We start from the raw sequence: 24,753 nt of genomic DNA on the forward strand, positions 1-24,753 counted from the left end.
GAGGGTGGAGGGAGACAGCCTTCGCTCCAAGCCCTCTTGCAGGAAGGAAAGCACAGACCTGACCAAACATGATCGGGGGTCCTCTCGGTGAGAGGAACACCATTCGACGAACAGGTTCCACTTCAACGCATAGAGGTTCCTAGTGGAAGGAGCTCTAGCAGAAGTGATAGTGTCTACAACCGACTGGGGGAGATCACTTAGAACCTCTGTGTCCCGTCCAGGGACCAAACATGGAGTTTCCACAGGTCGGGACGCGGGTGCCAGAGGGTGCCCCGTCTCTGAGTCAGAAGGTCCTTCCTCAGAGGAATGGGCCAAGGAGGTGCTGTCGCAAGGAGCGTCAGATCCGAAAACCAGGTCCGAGTGGGCCAATACGGAGCCACTAGCAAGACCTGCTCCTCGTCCTCCCTGACTTTGCACAGGAGCTGTGCGAGAAGGCTCACTGGGGGAAACGCATATTTGCGTAGGCCCCGGGGCCAGCTGTGTGCCAGAGCATCCGTGTCGAGCGTGCCCTCGGTCAGGGAATAGAACAACTGGCAGTGGGCAGTGTCCGGGGAGGCAAACAGATCTACCTGTGCGGCCCCGAAGCACTGCCAAATCAGCTGGACCACCTGGGGATGGAGTCTCCATTCGCCCGGAAGCAGAGGCTGCCATGAGAGCTCGTCGGCTACACGGTTGAGCACGCCTGGGACGTGAATGGCATGAAGCGACCTCAGATGCTTCTGACTCCATAGCAAGAGATGGCGGGCGAGTTGCAACATGCGACGGGAGCGTAGACCACCCTGATGGTTGATGTATGCAACGGCCGCAGTGCTGTCTGAGCGGACCAGTACGTGCTTGTCTGTCAACAGCTCCTTGAAGCGGCCCAGTGCAAGACGTACTGCTAGCAACTCGAGGCAATTTATATGCCAGTGCAGTTGAGGCCCCGTCCACAGACCTGATACCGCATGCCCATTGTACGTGGCTCCCCACCCGGTGGCAGAAGCATCTGTGTATACCACAGCATGCCTGGACACTTGTTCGAGGGGAACTCCTGCCCGCAGAAATGAAGGGTCCGACCAGTGAGTGAGGGTGCGGCGGCAGTTCGGTGTTACGGAGACACGGAACGTACCGCGCTGCCACGCCCATCTCGGGACCCGGCCATGGAGCCAGTGCTGAAGCGGGCCTCATATGAAGCAATCTGAGCGGCGTGACTGCGGCTGCGGATGCCATATGCCCCAGGAGCCTCTGAAAAAGTTTCAGTGGGGCCATGGTCCTGCGGTTGAGCGTACTCAGGCAGTTCAACACTGACTGGACGGGCGACCAAGTCCAGTTCCATACCGAGATAAGAGGTCCTCTGCCCGGGGGCGAGTTTGCTCTTGTCCCAGTTGACCTGAAGACCCAACCAGCTGAGGTGAGCTAACACCATGTCCCTGTGTTCGCACAACTGAGCTGGCCAGAATGAGGCAGTCGTCGAGGTTGTTGAGCATGTGAACGCCCTGTTCCTTGAGCGGAACAATGGCCGCCTCCGCAACCTTCGTAAAGACGCGAGGGGAGACGGCACATGGGAGGCAGCCTCGACATACACACTGGGACCTGTTGGCGAAGTGAGAGGGGGCTGAGAGTGGTGAGGCGGGGCCTCGCACACTGCCAGCCGCGCCCTCTTGGGACCTGGAGGATTGTGAAACAGCTCTTTATGTGAGAAAGTGGGTACCGCTGGACTCCGAAGAGCCAACGGTGGGACGAGACAAGACACAAATCCCCCCGGCCCTCCTCCGGGGGAGGGAGAGATGCGGGCATCATCTCCCAAAGAGCTGAATTTCTCTCCTCCAGGTTGCCCGTCTCAGGACCACTTCCTCGTTCTCTTGCCACCTGGCTTGGCTGGGTTCTGAGCGGGCTGGGCGCCGTGTCCGCGACCGGCTCCCTGCTGTCTGGCGGGTGTAGGCTGCTGCTTGGCCGACTTAGCAGGGGTGGAGGACGACGCAGGCGGGCACCCTTGGCGACGAGCAGGCTGAGGCTTTGCGGCCGGCGGTGGGGTGGAGGCAGCAGCAGACCGCCGGGGCAGCACGTGTTTGATTGCCTCAGCCTGCTTCTGTGCGGCCGAGAACTGCTGTGCAAAGCTCTCGACCGCGTCGCCGAATAGGCCGACCTGAGATACGGGGGAATCCAGGAACTGATATTTATTGGTCTCCCTCATATCCGCCAAGGTCAGCCACAGGTGCCGTTGCTGGACTACGAGGGTAGCCATCGCCTGACCAACTGAACGCACCATCACCTTAGTCACCCAGAAGGCGAGGTCAGTGGCGGCGCGGCTCCCCCAGAAGCTGTTGGTCAAGACCACCCTGGGGCATGTCCATGAGCGCTTTGGCCTGGTAGACCTGTAAAAGGGCCATGGCATGCAGGGCGGAGGCGGCCTGTCCGCAGGCTCTGTAAGCTTTCTCTGTCAAGCTTCACCCCAGCATGACATAGCTTCACATTCTCTACTACTGCGTCCCAATTCAGAGGCTGTATCCTTCGAAGGCTGCATTCGAAGGCCGATTGTTTCACTGCGGCGCGATGAAGGCTGTCCCAATTCGAAGTCTCCTTCAAAGGCAACCTCCAAATGCATCCTTCATTTCCCATTAAATGAAGAATACAACAGATGGATCCTTTGCGGCCTTGCCTACCCCAGAATTCATTGTGAGCCGGTGATGACAGGATTTTTTGTAGAGAAATTGACGAATTACACTTTTAAATGTAAGTAATGGGTTTCAGCTTGCTCAAATATTCTAACTTTCTGCCCAGTATAGGAAGTGAGAGCAAGTGTGGCTGTTCTTTGGTTTGTTCCTCGAGCGTGCAGTTGATTGTGGCCTTGTTTGTTCTTTATTTTCTTTTTTTTCTTTCTTTTTTTTTTTGGTTAGTTTCTTTGTTTGTATTTTGAAGTGTAATCATTATTATTAAAGTAGTTTTCTTTTCCTCTTTTTGTACGATTGTGTATTTGTTTTTCGTATGCTTTGAATGAGATGGCATTGTGTGCTTGCACAATGGCGGATTGTTATTTACATGGCGGAATATTGACACCCTCAACCTGAGTCAGTTTAAATACACAATACGTGTGTATTGCCACGATTGGTCAAATAATTAGCCAATTTCATTCATACCTGCAAATAGGTAATTCTGTTACATGCAATGACTATCCATTATGACATGTAGGCATTTTTATCTTTATGTACACAATAATAATCTTTTACATTGTAATCCTTTTATTTTTAATATTTGGCATGTTTGTGTGCAGCTGTGCGTCCCGGTGTGTGACAAGCAGAGTACTTGTTGTGCACCTGCCTATAGGCACAAATTATGCGCCTTTTAAAAAAAAAAAAAAAAAAAAAAAAAAAAACTGCACCATTGACCTCAGACCAGTTTTTTCTTGGTCAAGGAGCAGTCGTTTTACGTTGTCTCAAAATAGCGACACGCCAACAATGCATCTGAACACACCTCGTTTTCAGACCAGCACGCCCATGGGCGAACAGATGGGCGCAAGTGCATTTGCTATTTAAACAACCTGAAACTAGCAAAAAACACAATTGCGCCAGGTGTATGACAGGGTCCTATACCAGCAACAACAGCATGAATGAATTAATCAATCATTGAATATTGTTTTCTTTTCTTCCTTCCTTTGTGTATGATTATTATTTTTTTTTTTTTTTTTGGTACTTATTACCTACGTCTTTGTACTCACCCACTCTTTGGTAACGAACCTGTGCACCCCCTGTGTAGGGCTGATATTTCCTGGTGTATTCCGGGTGGCGTAGTTGAGCATTAGTTAGAGCAGGGCTCGTCAACTGGCAGCACGTGGGCCAAATCCGGCCCGCCAATCATCTTCATCCGGCCCACGGCACCCCAATCTCCCTCCTCTTTTCCTGGTGGTGCGGCTAAATTTGGTTAGATATGTGGCCGCAGTGGCGCCTGCAGCTGTACGGCTATATACACACTGTTCGTAACATGCACGCTCCTCTGACTGACCTGAGATACGTTTTCCATGTGAATATTTCAGCAGATATTATGGGTGTAAACATCAGTTTGGCTTTAGGTCATAGGTCGACCTCAATGGCAGTGATGGAACTGGTGGAAAAGATTTCCACTTCAATGAATAATAACAAATATACTGTGGGGGTATTCCTAGATTAAAAAAAGGCTTTTGACACTATTGATCATGGCTTATTAATGATGAAAATGGAAAGGTTAAAAAGTTTCCTTGATGACAGATATCAATTTGTACAAATAAATTATGTTAAATCAGATCTAATTAAAGTTACTTGTGGTGTTTCACAAGGCTCTGTGCTAGGTCCCAAATTGTTTGTACTGTATATAAATGATATTTGTAAAGTGTCCAAATTATTAAAAATGGTTTTGTTTGCTGATGACACAAATTAATACTGTTCAGGGAAAAATCTGGAACAGCTTCCGAATACAGTGGTTTGAAAATAATAGAAACATTGAATTTAAGCAAAACAAAGTTCATAATATTTAGCAATCAACAAAGCTAAAATTAGGATTAACAATGAGGAAATAGAAAGAGTTTATGAAAATAAATTTCTAGGTGATATAATAGATCACAAATTATGCTGGAAACCACATTTCAGACAGGACCACTTTGGCAAGTTACTTGAGTTTATTGAAACACAATTTCAATCATGACAACTCTCGGAGTGGATTAAATTCAACCAGCATTTATTGGCATGGGGCATGAAGTACACATGGCTTGATTTTGGCGTACGAGATCTGCTATGTTGCTGCTGCTGTTGCTACTGCTGCTGCTGCTGAGCAAATACAAATTTGTTCAGCTTAGTCGAAGAAAACAACAAGGAAAAGGATGCTGCAAGAATGGTAGAACCCCCGTAGCAGATCTCTACAGGTGGCGCTGGGGAGGAGGAGGGATAACAGCGCTTCACATTGCGCAGCTTTTCGATCGCAGGCTAGGGTAGGATATATATGGTTGCATGGATTTGGAATTACTTCTGATTGGCTGGTGCCACGGCATAGAAAGAACTAATCAGCGCTCGGTTAGAGTTTCACGACTGAACTTTGTATTTATCTTTGGCGGTATGGTTCCTTATGGGGATTCTTGCTCCAAAATTAATTGAACATACAAGAGCTTTAACATTAACCCCCCGGAACCATCAGCTTGGAAATACACGGACAATTAAGACACTTAGTAATGTCTTTAAAAGCGAACAGTGGTAATCGTGTAGATATGGCAGTGGGACGTCTATACTGTAGCTTGTTATGAGGATGAGTGTCTCTCAGCAGTGAGGTCCATGCCAGCTGGGACTTGAATCTGACTTGATCTGAAACAAAAGAAGACGACAACCAGAAGGTGCACAGTAATATGCTCATGCTTAAAATGGGGAGGGAGGGAGGGTTGCGAGCAGTTTGAGCATACTTATCGAGCAGTAATGCTACATATATATGTCCCGTGTCTAATAGAAGAATGTTAGTGATTGGAGCGATTTGACAGCTGACCGCATCAGCTGGTCGCAGCACTATGCCTACGTGGCCTGACTGAGCTAACACTGCGCTCAATATAAATAATGTAAAAAATAAAATGTCAAAATCCATTGCAATATTAAATAGAACAAAACATATTTTGAATGAAAACTCACTATATGTTTTGTATCATACTCTCATAGTTCCATACATGATTTACTGTGTGGAGGTGTGGGGTCATACATATAAAACTAATATAAGTCCAATATATACATTACAAAAAAGAGCTACAAGAATTATATAAAAAAAAAAACATTGAGTATTATGAACCAACAAATAAATTGTTTAATAAATTACATGCTTTAAAATTTGTTGATTTAGTGGATTTTTATACTGCACAGACAATGTATAAGGTATATAATAATTTACTTACAAATTGTATCCAGAGACTGTTCAAAATAAGAGAAAGTCAGTATAAACTAAGAGGACTATGTATGTTTAAGAAACTAAGGCCAAGAACTAATACAAAAAAATAGATGTTTATCTGTCAAGGGGGAAAACCTATGGAATAATTGAGATAAGGAATTAAAATTGTGTATATCACTTTGTAAATTCAAAAAAATATATTGATGTTATGGGGTATGCATGGAGTGATTCATTGGGTTGTAGGTGGGGATGCCATGAAAAAAACAGGGTGTAAGGGCCAAACCCTTAATCTTTGTAAAGTTGACATATTTAGGTGACATGCATAATTACATGTAGGTGTAACGATTAAGTCCTCTGAAGGCGAGCTTGATGAACCCATGTGTAGTTTATTCATAATCCAAAATGAGCAAACAAGGCAACCATTTGACTTGAACATTAGCAGACTTGACAATGAGCAGGCTTGACCAAAACACTCACCAACAACAAGGTTACATTAATCCAATACACAACAAAGTAACATTGAAAACAAGAGGCTTAAATACATGAACTTAGTGAATGCATGACTAAGACAACCAATGGGCAAGTGACACAAGGAACAAGGCAACCAATGACAAAACAGAACTGAGAAGCCACATGACCATAAACAACCAGTCAGCACATGACACATTGATTAAGGGAGCACATGAGGAGCAAGGAAAGCATGACACAAACAAGCAACATGAACCATTGATTGTGATTGTGGCCCATTGCCGGCTCAGTTTTTGTACCGTCTCGGATCAGTACCGGCTAAGTGTACCATTTTTGCTAGTGTGATTGTGGCCCATTGTCGGCAATGTCAGCTCAGTTTCAGTACCCAGACTCGGACCAGTACCGGATAAGCGTAGTATTTTTGCTGGTGTGATTGTGGCCCAATGCCGCATGTCTTGTGGCCTGATGCGAATCTTTCTGGTAGACATCAGTTATACCAGAAAGGCAAGATAACATAACATTTATTAAAAAACCAACAAATGAAAGCAAAATATTGTAAAATAAAGTTCTTTGGCATAGGCCCTGTCCGTAGCTCACATCCAGATGGTTGCGGACTCTGCATTTTCTGCCTGAAGATGAAGGCAGGGGCGTAGCCGAACCCCTGGGAGGTATGGACAGGGACCATCCTGGTGGTGGTGGGGAGGATGGGGGTGAAAGTTGGCTTCATCATCTGCGAACTCAAACATGTGCAAGTACCGATCTTTTATACTCCAGTTGTTAGATAATGATTGGTTAGATCTAAACGTAATAAGTGATGTAACATTTGAGTCCCCTGGCAGAACTTACGCTAGAGCTTTCATTTTCAGTACCCAGTACCGGCTAAGTGTTCAATTTTGTCAGCGTGATTGCGGCCCAATGCCGGCAGTGTCAGCTCAGTTTCAGTACCCAGACTCAGCCCAGTACCGGCTAAGGTTTCAATTCTTGTCGGCGTGATTGTGGCCCAATGCCCGCAGTTTTGGCAGCCGGACTTGGGCCAGTGTATTTGGGCCGATTGTGGGGCGTCATTCATCCCGCTTCCATCCCGTGTCTGGCAACCACAACCGGGCCGAGTTATTTCTTCCGGCCTGCCATCTGGGCCATTATCGGGCCCAACCGTTTTGGCTACCTGGGTTCTCTTGCAATAACAGTTATTGAACACAAAATTGTCAAGATAATTTAATTTAAATTTATTTAGGACAAATAAAAGAGAGTAAAATGTCAATCTCATTTTTAATGATGATAGGGCCAGGATGAATGTTCTCTATGCTGTAGTGACATGCAGTCATTTGCCACACATCTAGAATATAAACATCAACGTCCTGAAAAGCCCAGCGCAGAACTCTGTCCAACTGTAGAGAATACCAGTCACTGCCAAAAATATCCTATTATAAAGACAGAAAAACAATATTATCCATAAACTTGACCTTTATCACAGTCCGCATGTTGTCACATCTAGTTCCAGTTAGTAGCGTAATTGATTTTCCACCTGCTTTATTGTCAATGGACAGTTTCACAATTTTGTCAAGAAAATTGGACTAACTTAGCTGAATTTGACAATAAAGATCAATATTTCAAATGGTTTATTTAGTCTTAACACAATACCCCACCATGTGTGCAGTCTTCTATTTTAATGTTCAACATTATGTGAGTGAGGCAATTATCAGCATTGACTATCTTGAAACAATGAGGATTTGCACACTGCTCAAGTTACTGCTGGAGGAATAATCGGAAAACACTATAATATAATGTTCTCCCATCACTGCATTAAAACCTTGATCATACGTCTCATTTAAGACAATCAAACCAGTTACTTTTGAATAATTCACTCTGGGCTGGAAATATTCCTTTATTTGAACGACTTAAATTTGATCTAATACTTAATGATTGTATTGTAAAGTAGAGTGCATGAAATCTATGCAATCAGTGTTTTATGGGATGTACAATATAACATTGTCTAATTCTAATGCTCTTTAATGTGAAATATGTTGTTTGTATTCTATTCTTGCATTTATTAAAAAAAAAGGTAATAAGACTCTGAAGTCTTGCACATACACATAGAGTAGGCTTGTGTGCTCCCCTTTAAATCATGACATACTGTATGTGCCGGAATAACATGACACCATTTTTCTTTTTTATAATTCCCAATTAATGATAGTAAACTGAGGTGATGTTTAGATGAAGTATCTGTGATTAACTGTACATCAATAAATCACAATAATCATGTGCTACAAGTACATTTATACAGGCTACAGCGGAAGTTATTTTACGCTACTATTTGAAGCTTCTGCTTTTGAAGTGTGATAAAGGCATATGTTACCTTATAGCCAGTGTTGACAGTCTTGATTATAACAGTTGTATCAGGTGCCCGCTGTAACAATGCTAGAACAGCTTTGCGGATCCTCAGCACTCTATGGGTGAAGAAATCCAGAGGGTACGTCGTGAAATGGGGCCCCAGATTGAATATAATGACTGTGTGGGGTCCTCCAGCCAGGTCATCGATCTCATTACTGATGTAGTGCAGACTAGCAACTGCTGCTTTCAGAGAGCGCAGAGGAACTCCATGAGCCCTCCAGTGTAAGTCGATGTTGTTCTCCACATCCACTGCCATGAGCGGCCCAACCTGATATTGGACATGCAGGTTCATCTGCTTCAGAGCTGAAAAACAGACCCACAATTATTGCATGTATACACTATATATATATATATATATATATACATTTTTATTATTAACAAATAAACAAATATCTCACTTGGGATTGTTTTCACAAAGAACTCAAACCACTGTCTCAAAGTAGAGTCTCCCATCATGTAGATGTCTTTGTCTTTCAGGCACTCTGTTGTCGTTTGGGCTGTAAAATGGCGGGTGCTACAGACAAATGACGTCCACGAATCATTCAGGTAAAAGCCAGCTGGAACTGGAGTGTGCAAACCAGGATGACATTTCTCTGTAACATCTGAAGGACGAGTAAATGTAAGTTCTGTGTAGCATCTTATGCATCCTTGTACCACATTAGTTTGCTGAGTTAAACTATTGACCAACATACCAATAGTTTCATTTCCATCGGAATTCAAAATTTTGATGATCCTTTTATCTCCACTGATATATTTGTTAGTTTTCTTCCTGCCAAAGAGAACATGTTTGTCATACTGCCTTCCAGCAATGCATCATATAGTTCAAATAAACAGTCAAGAGTTCTTAAATCTCACATAAACATCTTCTCCGTTTTAGTCAGATGGTTTCTATAACCACCCATAGAGTGGTACACAAGGGCACTGCATGGCAGCGATTTGGGTCTCTGACAGCGCCAAGATTCTCCGGTGCCGGGATCGTTGTATTCACAGCAGCAGTCTCCTGTTCCCATGTGCTCTAGTCCATTCTTGTCCCACTTTACATTACACTTCACAGTTTCATTCAGCCTGGTCTTATTTGGTCCTGGTCCCTCATAATATCCAATAAAGAAGACTCTGTCAGAGTCAGTATCTCTGTGATGCTTCAGGACCTGCACAGCTTCACTGGAGTGAATTAGACGCACAGCCACCTGTGCCTCGCCGACCCACGGCAGGAGGAAACGTACAGAGTAGGAGCCATTGAGCAGGTCCACCACCTCCCCAAAAACACTGGCCTGTGACAGAGGAACATTCTCAGTACAACTCTCTCTGACCCAGGGAGATAATATAACAGGCAGTTTTAGTTAATCTAATGTGTACAATAACTGACCTTAGTTTTATACCAGAATAGCTTGGCTTGAAAAAAGTCCCCTCCATAACGCTTGGATTTGTTGCCAAAATCCTTTGCGTGCACCATAACATAAAGCTCCTCACCAATTTGATAGCTCTCTTTCAGGTCCTGAATGATGAATTTGGTGTGGCCTGGACTAGTAGTCATGGACATATTTGCGATTTCTCTGTCAGGCCCAGCCCAGTAAACAGCCTGCTGTAACCTGGAGTAGTTTAAATTGATTCCTAACTCAGAGTAAAATAAGCTTGCCTCTTCTGAACTGAGTACTGAAGGAGAAGTGGAGTTTGTATAGAGTCCTCCAAAGTGCACAGACAAAAAGCTGGGTGGAGGGTGTTTCTTCCAATCATTATCTGTAAAATACCATAAAACCTACAAACACAGAAAAGATTGTTATTAATCAAATGTTTTGTCTTTGTACAAATCATGCTTGTAGACTACTAAACTAAAAACATCTAGGGTTATGTATGTAACCCTGGTTTTCTTGAGAAGGGAACCAGACACTTAAATTTGACAAAATTTGTAATCAGTAATATAATCTCTTAGATTACACATTTTTGGTAACGTAATCCAAAGTAGTCAGATTACATTTAGATTACTTTTGTGCTAACCCTTATTTGATGTCACATATATTGTAGGATAATTTTGTACTATTTTGACAGATACAAAGAAAAAAAATATATTCCAAAAAATATATTCTATTCACCAACAAGAGCCTCAACAGATTCTTTTTTAAAGTGCAAAGTATGGACAGTTAATACTTCAAAATACTAACACTAATGTACATGTTAGTGTTTGCTGATAGTAACACTGAATAAAACAAATCACATTATGATTTTAAAACACATTTACTTAAAATTAAGTAAATTTAGAAAACAGCAACATTACAAAAACAAATATTGAAAAACATGAAATTCACAGCAATATCACTGCTACATCAAATATTTCATCTATATTTCACATACACAGTTTGCTTTTAACATAGAAAACACCGAAACTAAGTGCTTAAACTCATTTACATGATGTATTATATAATGTCATAGTATGTCATAATGGCAGAATTTTAAATTTTGCTGAAATTATTGAAATACAGTGCTCAGCGAAAATGAGCACACCCCCTTTGAAAAATAACATTTTAAACAATATCTCAGTGAACACAAAAACAACTTCCAAAATGTTGACAAGACTGAATTTAATATAACATCTGTTTAACTTATAATATGAAAGTAAGGTTAATAATATTAATAATATACTTAGATTACACATTTTTCAGTTTTACTCAAATTAGGGGGATGCAAAAATTAGTACACCCAACAATCAAAAACTATTACATCTAGTACTTTGTATGGCCTCCATGATTTTTAATGACAGCACCAAGTCTTCTAGGCATGGAATGAACAAGTTAGTGACATTTTGCAACATCTGTCTTTTTCCATTCTTCGAGAATGAGCTCTTTTAGAGACTGGATGCTGGATGGAGAGTGATGCTCAACTTGTCTCTTCAGAATTCCCCATAGGTGTTCGATTGGGTTCAGATCCGGAGCCACTGAATCACTTTCACCCTGTTCTTCTTCAGAAATGTGTTTGGGATCATTGTCATGTTGGAAAAGTGCACGACGACCAAGGGCACGGAGTGATGCTAGCATCTTCTCTTTCAGTATAGAGCAGTACATCTGTGAATTCATGATGCCATCAGTGAAATGCAGCTCCCTGACACCAGCAGCACTCATGCAGCCCCACATGAGGACACTGTCACCACCATGTTTCACTGTAGGCACCATGCATTTTTCTTTGTATTCCTCACCTTTGCGACGCCGTACAATTTTGAAGCCATCAGTTCCAAAAACATTTATCTTGGTCTCATCACTCCAGAGTATAGAGTCCCAGTAGTCTTCATCTTTGTCAGCATGGGCCCTGGCAAACTCTAGGCGGGCTTTTTTGTGCCTGGGCTTTAGGAGAGGCTTCTTTCGTGGATGGCCCCCATGCATGCCATTCCTCTGCAGTGTACGCCGTATTGTGTCACCCCAGTTTGGCTTTCTACTTCTTTAGATAACTGCAGTGAACTTGCATGTCAATTTTCTTCAACCCTTCTCATCAGAAGACGCTCCTGTCGAGGGGTTAACTTCCGTGGACGACCTGGACGTCTCTGAGATGGCTGCAGTTCCTTTTTTAAATTTTTGTACACTTTTGCTACAGTATTCTGACTGATAAGTAAAGCTTTGCTGATCTTCTTGTAGCCTTCACCTTTCTGGTATAAAGAAATGATTTTCCTTCTCAGGTCTTGTGACATTTCTCTTCCATGTGGTGCCATTGCTGACAGCATGAAATGGGAAGGGGTTTTAACACCCTTTTATAGTCAGCTGTCTGCTGGACACCTGTGTAATGAATAATTAGACTCACCTGTGCTTGAATTCTTGATAAATTAGACATTTGTAGTCTAAAATTTAGCTTTGCTTCAGAGACTTCCAGTGGGGTGTACTCATTTTTGCATCACCCTAATCCAAGTAAAACTGAAAATTTTGTTCTCTAAGTTATATTATTGACTTTACTTTCATGTTATAAATTAAACAGATGTTATATTAAACTTAGTCTTGTCAACATTTTGGAAATTGTTTTTGTGTTCATTGAAATACTGTTTAAAATGTTACTTTTCAAAGGGGGTGTACTCATTTACGCTGAGCATGTCATAAAACAGAAATACAAGATCCAATTGTGAGTGAAAAGTCTTTGTTTAAACTACTGCAACGAGTGACAACAGCAGAAGAACTGTAACAGGTGCAGCATAATCCGGCGGTGCAGAGTCTCCAGCTCAGGCAGGGAAATATATCCACCAGTCCGAACAATCCGGGTAAGAGACAACAGCTACCAGCCGTAAAAGACTCAGGAACTAGGAAGACTGACAGAGAACAAGACAGGACATGAGCAACAATGATCTGACAACACTCCACAGAAACGGCAAAGTGCAGATAAGCTACACCTGTGACCGCTTTAATTGGCTCGTCAGATGCTCTGTAACTAGGCAATGCTGACAATACAACGAGCGGATACACACACACAGAATGAACATACAGACCCATGAACTGTGACAGTACCCCCTCCCCTAAGAGCGAGGAACTTACCCGACGATTACAATCATCGATAAGTGAGTGATCCAATATGTCTCTTGCAGTCACCCAACTTCTCTCGTCTGGACCGTAACCCTCCCAGTCTACCAAGTACTGGAATACGCATCCCCTCCGCCTAGAGTCCAGAATACGATTCACCAAATAAACTGGTTCCCCATCTACGAGTCGCGGGGTTTGCGAATTAATGGTAACATGAAAAACTGGTATTAATTTGGAAACATGAAAAACAAAATGAATTCTCCTGTACGCCGGAGGAAGTTTAAGGCGGACCGCCACCGGACTAATGATCTTGGTGACAGTAAACGGGCCAATGAATTTAGAAGCAAGTTTATTACAAACGGTACGGAGAGGAATGTTCTTAGATGAAAGCCACACTTTTTGACCGACGACAGACGGAGGCCTCGACCGGTGGCGATCAGCATTGGCCTTGGTGCGCGCCCCCACCTCGAGGAGGGTCTGTCTGGCCCTGCTCCAGGTGCGTCGACACCTCTGGACAAATGCGTGGGCAGAGTGAACCGTGACTTCGGATTCCAAACTGGGAAAAATAGGTGGCTGGTACCCTAAACTACACTGAAACGGAGACAGGCCAGTGATAAATTATGTGCGTAATCAACCCATGAGAGCTGCTGGCTCCAAGAGGACGGAATCTGAGAGACCAAACATCGCAACATACGTTCTAAGTCTTGGCTGGCTCTCTCTGTCTGACCATTACTCTGGGGATGAAACCGTGAAAAAAACGAACAGTCGCCCCCAACAAATGACAAAACAGGGAGACCTGTGACGAAAATCTAGCGAAATGTGGGACCAGGGTCTCAAAGGAACTGACAGCGGCTGAAGGAGTCCAGCAGGGGGTCGATTGGAAGTCTTAGAAATGGCACAAACAGAGCAAGCCAAAACAAAACATTGTATGTCGTGAGCCATAGAGGGCCACTGCCTGTCACTTTATTTCCTTATTTGGAGGACCAATATTCTTAGAATGGGTAATTCTTTCAAATTAAATATTTATGCAAAATGTATTTATCAGTTTAACTTTTGGTTAATGTTTGGATATGCCCGCTTAAATGTATTTTTTTGTTTTGTTTTTGCTATTTGTGTTTTTAGGAGCATTTCTATGATGCATCAAGTGGCTAAGGGTACTTCCCAGCAAACACGCAACGTCAGGGAGACGTTCAGATCATGTCTTTATAACGTCCGTAAGTTCAGACCCACTTTTGTACATCTGCTGGATGTGCAATACAGGTTCAATATTTGAACGTCTGACTAGGACCCCTTTTGGACATCTGTGGACGTGCAAAACAGGTTCAATATCTGAACGTCTGAATAGGGACCCTCTTGGACGTAGATATGCAGTTCAATATTTGGACGTCTGACTAGGAGTTTTCTTGGAGATCGACAAGACGTGCAAAACAGGTTCAGGAAATCGACATAGGAGCTTTTTTATACAAATGAAAATGACAAGCAGTCCTATGTGTCCTGAGTCAAAAGATATAAATATCACATGTATTTTTGTGAGAAATTTTATTTAGGTGTTTAAAGCTGCAGTCCAGCATTTTGCCTCTTTGTCGCCATCTCTGTTTGAAACCTGCAATTGCAGTCATATGCGGAATTGTACGCGGATGAATCTAATGTTTGCTGTCAGTCACCGCACCGGTGTGGATACTGTACTTCAGAATCACAGATTCTACGTCTTGAAAGTATAACCAATATAAGAATTTTCACCGGAAAATGTCATCTGAACAAGTAAGTAACATTTTTGCCACTTTTGTTCTGACCAACTGAGGGAAAATGCATTAGGCCTATAATAAATCGTGCTGCCAAAGATGATTAAATCTAACGATCACTTAGCCTGGATTATTATTACTGCGCTACTAATTATTATTACTGTTATACTTTGTTCTCAAATTGTTAATGTTAACAACATCAGCATTGCGTGACTGTGTATTTAGTGTGTATTAGCGTTACCTGTAGATTTCGATTTCTGTAACCACTCTGCTGTCTGAAGCCTTTTGCTTTTGACTACGGGTAAATCTCCAGTTGTCACTGGTGATTGTCAGTGTCAGATTGACGTTTAATTATTTCAGCTGCTGTGAGAACAGGCTATAAATGATCCGCTACCAGCAGCATCCTCACATGATTAAGCTGACTAGCCTGGACTCCTTTCTGTTTACAGACGTGACGTAATGACGCAAAGACGAACTGCTGCATGCTCGAATTTCCCGCGGAAATCTACCAGGTCCCTCTTATTATAAAACATTATTACAAGCTTACCTTGTGAATTGAGCTAAGATGAGGAGATAGTTTTGAACACTGGCTGGTTATGTACTTGCTCAAATTGATTTTGGATAATTTTTAACCAAAAAAAAAGTTACGGACAGCAGCTTTAAATAATTTTTAATCCATGGAATGTTCTTTTGCGTCACTTTTTAATATAATTTTAGGGGCGTTATTGCGTTATGATACAGGGACGTAAACGTGATGGTGCAAGCAATCGCAAAGACGCATATTAATTCTGTATATTACCAAAGACGAGATGAAGATGAAGATACCGCCACAGCGATAGATCCTCTATGTAATGTATTTAATGCTGCTGTACGTTGAGGACAGTTTAAAAAGCCTACAAAGGATGGGACCCTATATAGGAACAGCCTTCGACGCAGCCATTTCAAATTCAACCCGCAATTAAAATCTCTAATCATCTGCCAGACGCGGACGGGGGCAAAGGAAAAGGTAACAGGCCCGGATTAACACAGTGTATTGCCTTAGGGTGACCACATTTGAAGTAACCCCCCAATACAACTTTTAGGCTATGCTAGTGCAACATGAACATGTCATACTAATATCTTTATTTCCATCATAAAAGGCATGTGGACTATATGCAAAACCATATGTTTAAAAAAAAACATACCAAATAAGCAAGCCCAAGAAAGACTGTTGCAAGCAACCATATTAACAGCTGAATTCAGCAAAACACACACTGAACTTTACAAGAAACTAAGCAACCATCTAAAAGAGAAAACCGTTCCACAAATTTCAAATCGACAACAGCGTCACATATTTGCCCAGAAATAATTGTGAATAACCCTTACCTTTAGCAGAAAATCTTTTTTCTAGATTTTGTGCACGCAAAATCATTAATTAATGCTGCCTTCACATGCTATTGGAATTATCGTAAATACTGAGCTTCCTAGGTATAAATTGCACATGAACATTTACATACAGTTGCAAGAAAAAGTATGTGAACCACTTGCAGAATCTGTGAAAATGTGAATAATGTTAACAAAATAAAGGAGATCATACAAAATGCATGTCATTTTTTTATTTAGTACTCTCCTGAGTAAGATATTTTACATAAAAGATGTTTACATATAATCCACAAGACAAAAAAAATTGCTGAATTTATTAAAATAACCCCATTCATAAGTATGTGAACCACTGATTCGTAATACTGTGTGTGGTTACCTGGATGATCTATGACTGTTTTTTTGTTGTGTGATGGTTCTTCATGAGTCCCTTGTTTGTCCTGAGCAGTTAAACTGAGCTCTGTTCTTCAGAAAAATTCTCCAGGTCCTGCAGATTCTTCAATGTTCCACCATCTTTTGCATATTTGAACCCTTTCTAGCAGTGACTGAATGATTTTGAGATCCCTCTTTTCACACTGAGGAAAACTGAGGGACTCAAACACAACTATTAAAAAAGGTTCAAACATTCACTGATGCTCCAGAAGGAAACATGATGCATTAATAGACGGGGGGTGAAAACATTTGGAATTTGAAGATAAAATTGTATTTAATTTGTCTCCCGGGAAACATGAAAGTATCTTCTGTTGCTTCCGAAGGGCAGTACTAAATGAAAAAAAATGTATATTTAAACAAAATAAGAAGAATTTGGACAAAAGTTTTCACCCCCCGACTCTCAATGCATCGTGTTTCCTTCTGGAGCATCAGTGAATATTTGAACCTTTTTTATTAGTCGTGTTTGAGTCCCTCAGTTGTCCTCAGTGTGAAAAGACGGATCTCAAAATCATTCAGTCACTGCTGTTATACAGACGTTTCAGTCTTTAAGAACCCAAGTGCAGTTTATTTTACCTTAATCCAAAACATGAACAAAAAGTACAAAGACATAGCTTGGCATGGCAAACATGGCATGAACATTACTCACCAACAATGGTACATGGACAATACTTGACAAGGATGCCTGGAAAACATGAGGGCTTAAGTACACAGGGGGCACGTTCAAGCTCAAACCGGTGCGCAACGTTTTGCTACAGTTTCCGGGTTGAACGACATGTTTCCTGGAAACGGTGTGCAACGGGTTTGAGATACGTTTTCTATCATTTCGTGGGGGTGTCAAAAATGTCAGCCTAATCAGCATCAACATGCATATAAACCACGCAGTATTAAGAAACAGCTCGTAAATGTAATTAACATCAAAATAAATTCACAAAAGCAAGTATATTGTTTGCACATGTTTATTTACATTACTGATTAATGTAACATAAAAATACTATACTTATATATTTTGCTATTGTATTGTGGAGTGATACTTTCATAAACAAAGGCAAATGTTGGATCACAATAATTAGGAACCACAGTTTCCACAAATCCCTTCACTCGATTGGGAGACACTCTGATGTGGTGGGTACTGTGGGATTGCAGGGCTCCTCATCCACAATTCCCACAGTAAATGATGATCCACTCAAAAGAAGGGCATAGTCGATGTACTGGGCCAGGGAAAAATGAATTTTCCCCCCGGCAACATGGAACGAATGGGTTCATTGAGTCCATGGTGAAAATTTTCCTTCAGGGCAGTATCATTGAATTCCAACTGGCAGCAGAGTCCACAAAAATTCCTCCACATAGTTTTCTGTGGTCCGATTCCCCTGGCAAAGACACAGGAGGCGAACTGCTGGGTTCATTGTAGAGGTCAAGTATTATGTAACAAATCCACTGAAGGCAAGTCTTTAAGAACCCAAGTGCATTTATTTACCTAAATCCAAAACGTGTGGCGTGAACATGACTCGCCAACAATGGTACATAGACAAATCTTGACAAGGACGCATGGAAAACATGAGGGCTTAAGTACACAGGAACTAATGAACAAACAAGGAACACCTGTGAACAATTAACCAATGAACCAACAGAAACACAAAACACATGAACAGGGGAGCACATGGCAGATCACATGAGGACAAGGGAATCACATGACAAAAGGGAGCACATGGCATACACATAAACACACATAAACATAGCATCAAGACATGAAACATGAACAAAAAAAAACAAAACTAGATGCGACAAACTAACAATGAACAAACCTTTGTTAATGTTAATTAATGTAAATGTTCATATTCATGTTAGTTTAGTGCATTAACTAATGTTAAAAATACAGTTTAGAAGTTTTCATTGTTCATTGTTATATAACTCATTTTGTTAACTAATTTTGAAGGGTTAGTTCACCCAAAAATGAAAATAATGTCATTAATTACTCACCCTCATGTCGCTCTACACCCGTAAGACCTTAGTTCATCTTCGGAACACACATTAAGATATTGTTGATGAAATCCGATGGCTCAGTGAGGCCTCTATTCACAGCAATGTTACTGCACCTCTCAAGATCCATGAAGGTGCTAAAAACATGTTTGAAACAGTTCATGTGACTTCAGTGGTTCTATCTTAATATTATAAAGCGACAAGAATACTTTTTTTGCGCCAAAAAACCCCCAAAAATAACAACTTTTCAACAATATCTGTATGGGCCGATTTCAAAACACTGCTTTAGAGCTTTACGAATTGAATCAGTGAATCGGAGCGCCAAAGTCACGTGATTTCAGCAGTTTAGCCGTTTGATAGGAGATCCGAATCACTAATTCGAAACAAAAGATTCATAAAGCTCAGAAGCTTCATGAAGCAGTGTTTTGAAATTGGCCCATATAGATATTGTTGAAAATTCGTTAAGAATATTTTTTGTGCGCCAAAAAAAAAAAAAAAAATATCGCTTTATAATATTAAGATAGAACCACTGAACTTACATGAACTGTTTCAAATATGTTTTTAGTACCTTTATGGATCTTGAGAGGTGCAGTAACATTGCTGTGAATAGAGGCCTCACTGAGCCAACGGATTTCATCAACAATATTTTAATTTGTGTTCTGAAGATGAACGAAGGTCTTACGGGTGTAGAGCGACATGGGGGTCAGTAATAAATGGCATTATTTTAATTTTTGTGTGAACTAACCCTTTAAAAAATGAAACCTTATTGTAAAGTGTTAGCAAAACATTGTTTCTTGAACTTACCAGAAAAGCCACGATTGCCAGGAGATACAGCCCAATAAAAAACTTCCGTAAACGAGATCTTTCCCTGTGAACTATAAAAGCAACATTACAAAATATAGTTTGGTTATGAACAAATTAGTTAAGGTATTTTACACTAGTGCAATAATTATATAGCTACACATTTGTTAAATAAAATAGTCTATTTAATTATACAGCAGAAATACTGCTGTATAGTATACTTCAAATTAACGCTGTAAAGTGAAAGTAATTATATGTTTTGTACTGTACCAAGGTAACACAACAATCACAAGCAGGGCTTGACATTAACACCCGCCAACCCGCCAAATGCGGGTGGATTTCAGCTGTGGCGGGTAAGACAGCCACTCCCACTAGCCACTTTGGCGGGTTAAATATAATTTCAGCCTACAGCCTAATCAAAGGTAGCCAAGCTTATTGTAGCACAAAATTACAATCCGATCACTATTCGTTATCGATTAACGTGCAGTTAGTGAAGGCGGGATAGGCGGAATCGCGATGAATGACACACAACAGAAGCGTTCTCTCGCGTGCGCTTTCTGTCGCGCGCCCGATCAGTTCTCCTTGTGCCCGAATAGTCAAATACACGCACACAGAGATGTCAAAATGTCCATCGTTTGGAGTATCTTGCGTGAATACAGTCGGTTAAGGCTTAAGTGGACGTAAACAGGTGGGTAAAAACTGAATGTGTCAGTATATTACGTCCTGATGCATTCAGCAGCCCAATTAAATAAGCCTACCTGTCTGTCATTAATGTTAATCAAACAGTTAAATAAATGTATACATGTTAAATAAACTGTATCTGAAAAAAAAAAAAAAAGTTTATTTAGTTTACTATTGTATTGGTAATTTGCTATTTTTTGTTCTTTTTGTATAACCTAAAAAAATAACTTTATAAAAAAAAATAAAAAATTATAAAATTTCTCATATTATGGTCTTATTGCCCACCTACATACCAGCTGATATACCATGTAGTTTTGATAAGGGTGGTCAATCTGCATCTGAAAGATTGAAAGCTTTTTAAATCTAGCTAAATCAAGTAAAATGACTCAAAATCAAGTAATTTTAGCATGCCAAAGTCAACTTTAATCATATAAAATGTAATTTCCAAATCAGCAAAATTGTGACCAGTGAAAATGCTGAGTGGCTAGTAACTTTGGAAAACCACTAGCCACAGTGGCTGGTGAACGAAAAAGTTAATGTCAAGCCCTGATCACAAGTAATTTGATGCTTAACCCTCTGGTGCTTCAGTCATTTTTGATTTTTTTTAGAATTGTTTCACGCACACAAATTATGGACATGATTCGAAAATTGATTTTTCCCTCAATTTTTTTTCAAATTGAAAATTATATTTTTGTGCATTTTTCATAACAACATGTAAAATTGTATAGCTTTTTGCGAGTTCACTTTTTAAAACTTTTTTTTTTTCACTTCAGCAATAATCTGCCAAGTGTTATCTTTAAAAAGTACAGAGCCTGGGAAGTCACCTGTAGGTGAAAAACATCTTGGTTACATATGTAACCCTCGTTCCCTGAAGGAGGGAACAGAGATGTACGTCAGTAGTGACTGACGAATTGGGATATCGCTAGAGAGCCCTATCACCTTCGAGTGTAAACTAAATAAGCTAATGGATATTGGCGTGCGTGATTAGTAGCACCTGCTCCATCCCGCAGCGCGGGTATTAGTACGGATGCAGATGCACACGCACTTTGTTTTCGCTGAGGAGACAAGCATGAGTCTGCACTACAGAGAAGGCACAGGAACTGTGGCGACGGGACGTACGTCTTTGTTCCTTCCTTCAGCGAACGAGGGTTATATACGTAACCGAAACGTTCCCTTTCAGTCGGTCACGTTCGACGTACGTCAGTAGTGACCGACGAAATGGGATCCCAAATAAAACGCCACAGTTACTGACCCCTTCCAGCGCCCAGCGTAAGCTCCAGCCACCCGGCGCACCTTGGGGCGGAGAAAGGGGCAAGTTTACACCGAGAGAGTCTACTGCTGTTCCGCAAGACCCACTCAGTAAGACTTAGACAACACTAGGGAAACGAACCCATAGGGGACGCTGCGGAGGACCACAACCTACCCTGCAGGGGAGGTATTACATGGAAATACACATATGGACTGGCCGTGGGCAGTACGCATATGGAGTCCCTGGGATGGCTCCAGCCTAGAGATAGGGGGAAACTCATCTGACAGGGTGACAGCAGAGCTGACTCTGCTAAGGGAAAGACACGTGCTCACTGTAGGGAGTTTGACCGTAGTCAATACACATATGGGACCACTCACGTGGAGGGGTCACAACATATGGCACCCAGCCAAACATCAACGTCAGAGACGGACGTTTGGCCTGGCATCAGACACTCCGCAATGTCCGAGCCGCAAGGGGAGGCAGAGGAACTCGACAGGAGCAAATGGATGCACATATCCAGCCCAGGGGGTGGGAGTGGCATAGCAAGCCGACACTAGAACGGGTTCTTTGCGTTACCAGGCTACTGGAAGCGAGTACACAGGAAGATACCGGTTCCACACGAAGGCTATAGAATCTAGCGAACGTGTTGGGTGTCAACCAGCTCGCAGCTCTACAAATATCTGTCAGCAAGGTGCCGTGAGCCAGCACCCAGGAAGAGGCAACTCCCCTAGTGGAGTGAGCTCTTAACCCGAGCGGGCAAGGCATGCCTTGGGACTGATAAACCAAGGCTATAGCATCCAGTATCCAGTGGGCCATCCTCTGTTTGGAGACAGCCTTTCCCTTCTGCTGGCCTCCGTAACAGAGAAAGAGCTGATCTGAGGTCCTAAAGCTTCGCGTTCTATCCACGTACAGGCGTAGAGCGCGGACGAGACAGAGCAAAGCCAAGGCTGGGACTGCCTGGAACATGATCGGGGGTCCTCTCGGTGAGAGGAACACCATTTGATGAACAGGTTCCACTTCAACGCATAGAGGTTCCTCGTAGAAGGAGCTCTAGTGGAAGTGATAGTGTGTACAGCCGACTGGGGGGGGGTCACTTAGAACCTCCGTGTCCCATCCAGGGACCAGACATGGAGTTTCCAGAGGTCCGGACGCGGGTGCCAGAGGGTGCCCCGTCTCTTAGTCAGAAGGTCCTTCCTCAGAGGAATGGGCCAAGGAGGTGCTGTCACAAGGAGCATCAGTTCTAGAAACCAGGTCTGAGTGGGTCAATACGGAGCCACTAGCAAGACCTGCTCCTCATCCTCCCTGACTTTGCACAGGAGCTGTGCGAGAAGGCTCACTGGGGGAAACGGCTCACTGTGTGACTGCGGCTGTGGACGCCATATGCCCCAGGAGCCTCTGAAATAGTTTCAGTGGGACCGCTTTCCTGCGCTTGAGCGAACTCAGGCAGTTCAACACTGACTGGACGTGCTCCTCGGTGAGGCACGCTGTCCGGGCGACCGAGTCCAGTTCCATACCGAGATAAGAGATTCTCTGCCCGGGGGCAAGTTTGCTCTTATCCCAGTTGACCCGAAGACCCAACCAGCTGAGGTGAGCGGCCATACACACTGGGACCTGGTGGCGAGGTGAGAGGGGGCTGAGGATGGTGAGGCGTAGCGTCGCACACCGCCAGCCGCGCCCTCTTAGGACCTGGAGGATTAGAAAACAGTTCTAATTCGTAGGTACTGCTGGACTCCAGAGAGCCAGCGGCGGAACAGAATGGAACCAAAGATTCTCCACCCGGCCCTCCTCTGGGGGAGGGAGTGATGCGGGCATCGTCTCCTGAAGAACTGTTTACCTCTGCTCCAGGTCGCCCGTTCAGGACCGCTTCTTGCTTAACCACCTGGCTTGGCTGCAGACTGAGCGGGCTGGGTTTTAGGTCAGCTTGTGAGATGAGAGCATCGAGAAAGCGCACTTTGACGACATCTCACACCTCTGCAAGGTTAGCCAGGGGTGTTTCTGGACCACCATGGTGGACATCATCTGGCCAGGGGCCTGCGCTGTGACTTACATCATGCGTAGCTCAACCCCAACTCAGAACTACCCACATGCAATGAGTGCTTTGGCCTTCCACAGACTCGCTGGGGCCAAAACATATGCAGGGCAGAGGTGGTGTGCCCGTAGCACTGCCACCCCACCATCGAGGGTAGTGAGAGAGGAAAAACTTTTAATGCAGATTATGGCCCTTTTGGCGTTCCATATTTAGCACCAAAAGGCTTCCATACTGCCAAGTTATTCACGCACATCCGGCTAAGAGACAGGGTGCAGGGCAACGCGAGTTACGCGTCGCACTATGCCCCCAGGGGCCCGGAAAAGCACGTTTGTTGACTGTGAATCTGATTCAACATGAGCACACCACAACCGTGGGGCGCTCAGCCTCATCTTCATTTCCAGAGCCCAACAACCCTCTCTCCAATGTAGCAATCGACATCTGATCCTCTGCTGGAGCCCTCACTATAACGCTAGGTCCCCCATGAGAAGGACCAGCAATCCACCCAGAAGCTACCAGCCATGTGGGACAGTGAACGTGGCCGTCTAACTGGACAACACAACACAGTGCCGACGTGGCCATGTTCTACTAAACATAAACCACCCATGAACACAGTCACAGCATGTTTGCGATGCGCTAAAGGAGTGGGGGGCCCACAGAGGTTGGCTCGGTGGGTATTGCCCCACTGTAATCCTCGGGTCACTCTGGCTTATTCACCAAAGTAGCACTTTTCTGCAGGTACACACTGATCGCCTACAGTCACACACAGAGAAGGAACCAGTACCCAAATCGCAAACCGACCGGACAAAGACAGCTTTGCTGTAAAAACAGCAATTGAGAGCTCCGTAGCTTGCAGCCACCGCTGTAATTGCTGTAACACCAGCACAGACTTCACAAGAAGGCTTTCTTCTCTCCAAAAGACTCATAGCTTTACACAGTAAAGGCGATCTTGCAGGAACACAAATGCTTGGCTCTGAAGCGAAAGACAAAGTGCGTGTACATCCGCATCCGTACTTATACCCGCGCTGTGGGATGGAGCAGGTGCTACTAATCACGCTCGCCAATATCCATTGGCTCGTTTAGTTTACACTTGAAGGTGATAGGGCTCTCTAGCGATATCCCAATTCGTCGGTCACTACTGACATACATCGAACGTGACCGACTGAAAGGGAACAAGACCCGCAAATCTGTGGCCACAGTTTTGCAATCCGTCCCCTCAGTTTATAAACCGTATTCACAGATTCTTAAATTGTTCCCTCGGTTTAACAAATC

The 24,753-nt window shown here is 43.1% G+C and overlaps 1 protein-coding gene and 1 long non-coding RNA gene across 3 annotated transcripts in view; both read right to left on the minus strand.

Annotated features, from left to right (window-relative positions):
* Positions 1-9,578: 9,578 nt before the first annotated feature.
* LOC127494965 (NXPE family member 3-like) overlaps positions 9,579-24,753 on the minus strand; it is a 41,599-nt gene continuing 26,424 nt past the window's right edge. The window contains exons 4-6 of the mRNA XM_051861247.1: positions 19,529-19,599; positions 10,094-10,483; positions 9,579-9,998 (exon numbers count right to left, since the gene is read on the minus strand). Of these exons, the coding sequence (XP_051717207.1) occupies positions 9,579-9,998; positions 10,094-10,483; positions 19,529-19,599 (881 nt within the window). The remainder of the gene's footprint in view (positions 9,999-10,093; positions 10,484-19,528; positions 19,600-24,753) is intronic.
* Positions 17,690-18,836, minus strand: LOC127494966 (uncharacterized). Of its 2 annotated transcripts, none has more exons than XR_007925021.1 (2): positions 18,222-18,836; positions 17,690-18,114 (listed from the first exon to the last, which is right to left on the minus strand). It is a non-coding gene; the product is annotated as an uncharacterized LOC127494966 (long non-coding RNA). The 2 variants fall into 2 exon arrangements; XR_007925020.1 differs by having other exon boundaries at positions 17,690-18,137.

This window comes from Ctenopharyngodon idella, chromosome 15, assembly GCF_019924925.1.
Source record: "Ctenopharyngodon idella isolate HZGC_01 chromosome 15, HZGC01, whole genome shotgun sequence".
Lineage (NCBI taxonomy): Eukaryota > Metazoa > Chordata > Actinopteri > Cypriniformes > Xenocyprididae > Ctenopharyngodon > Ctenopharyngodon idella.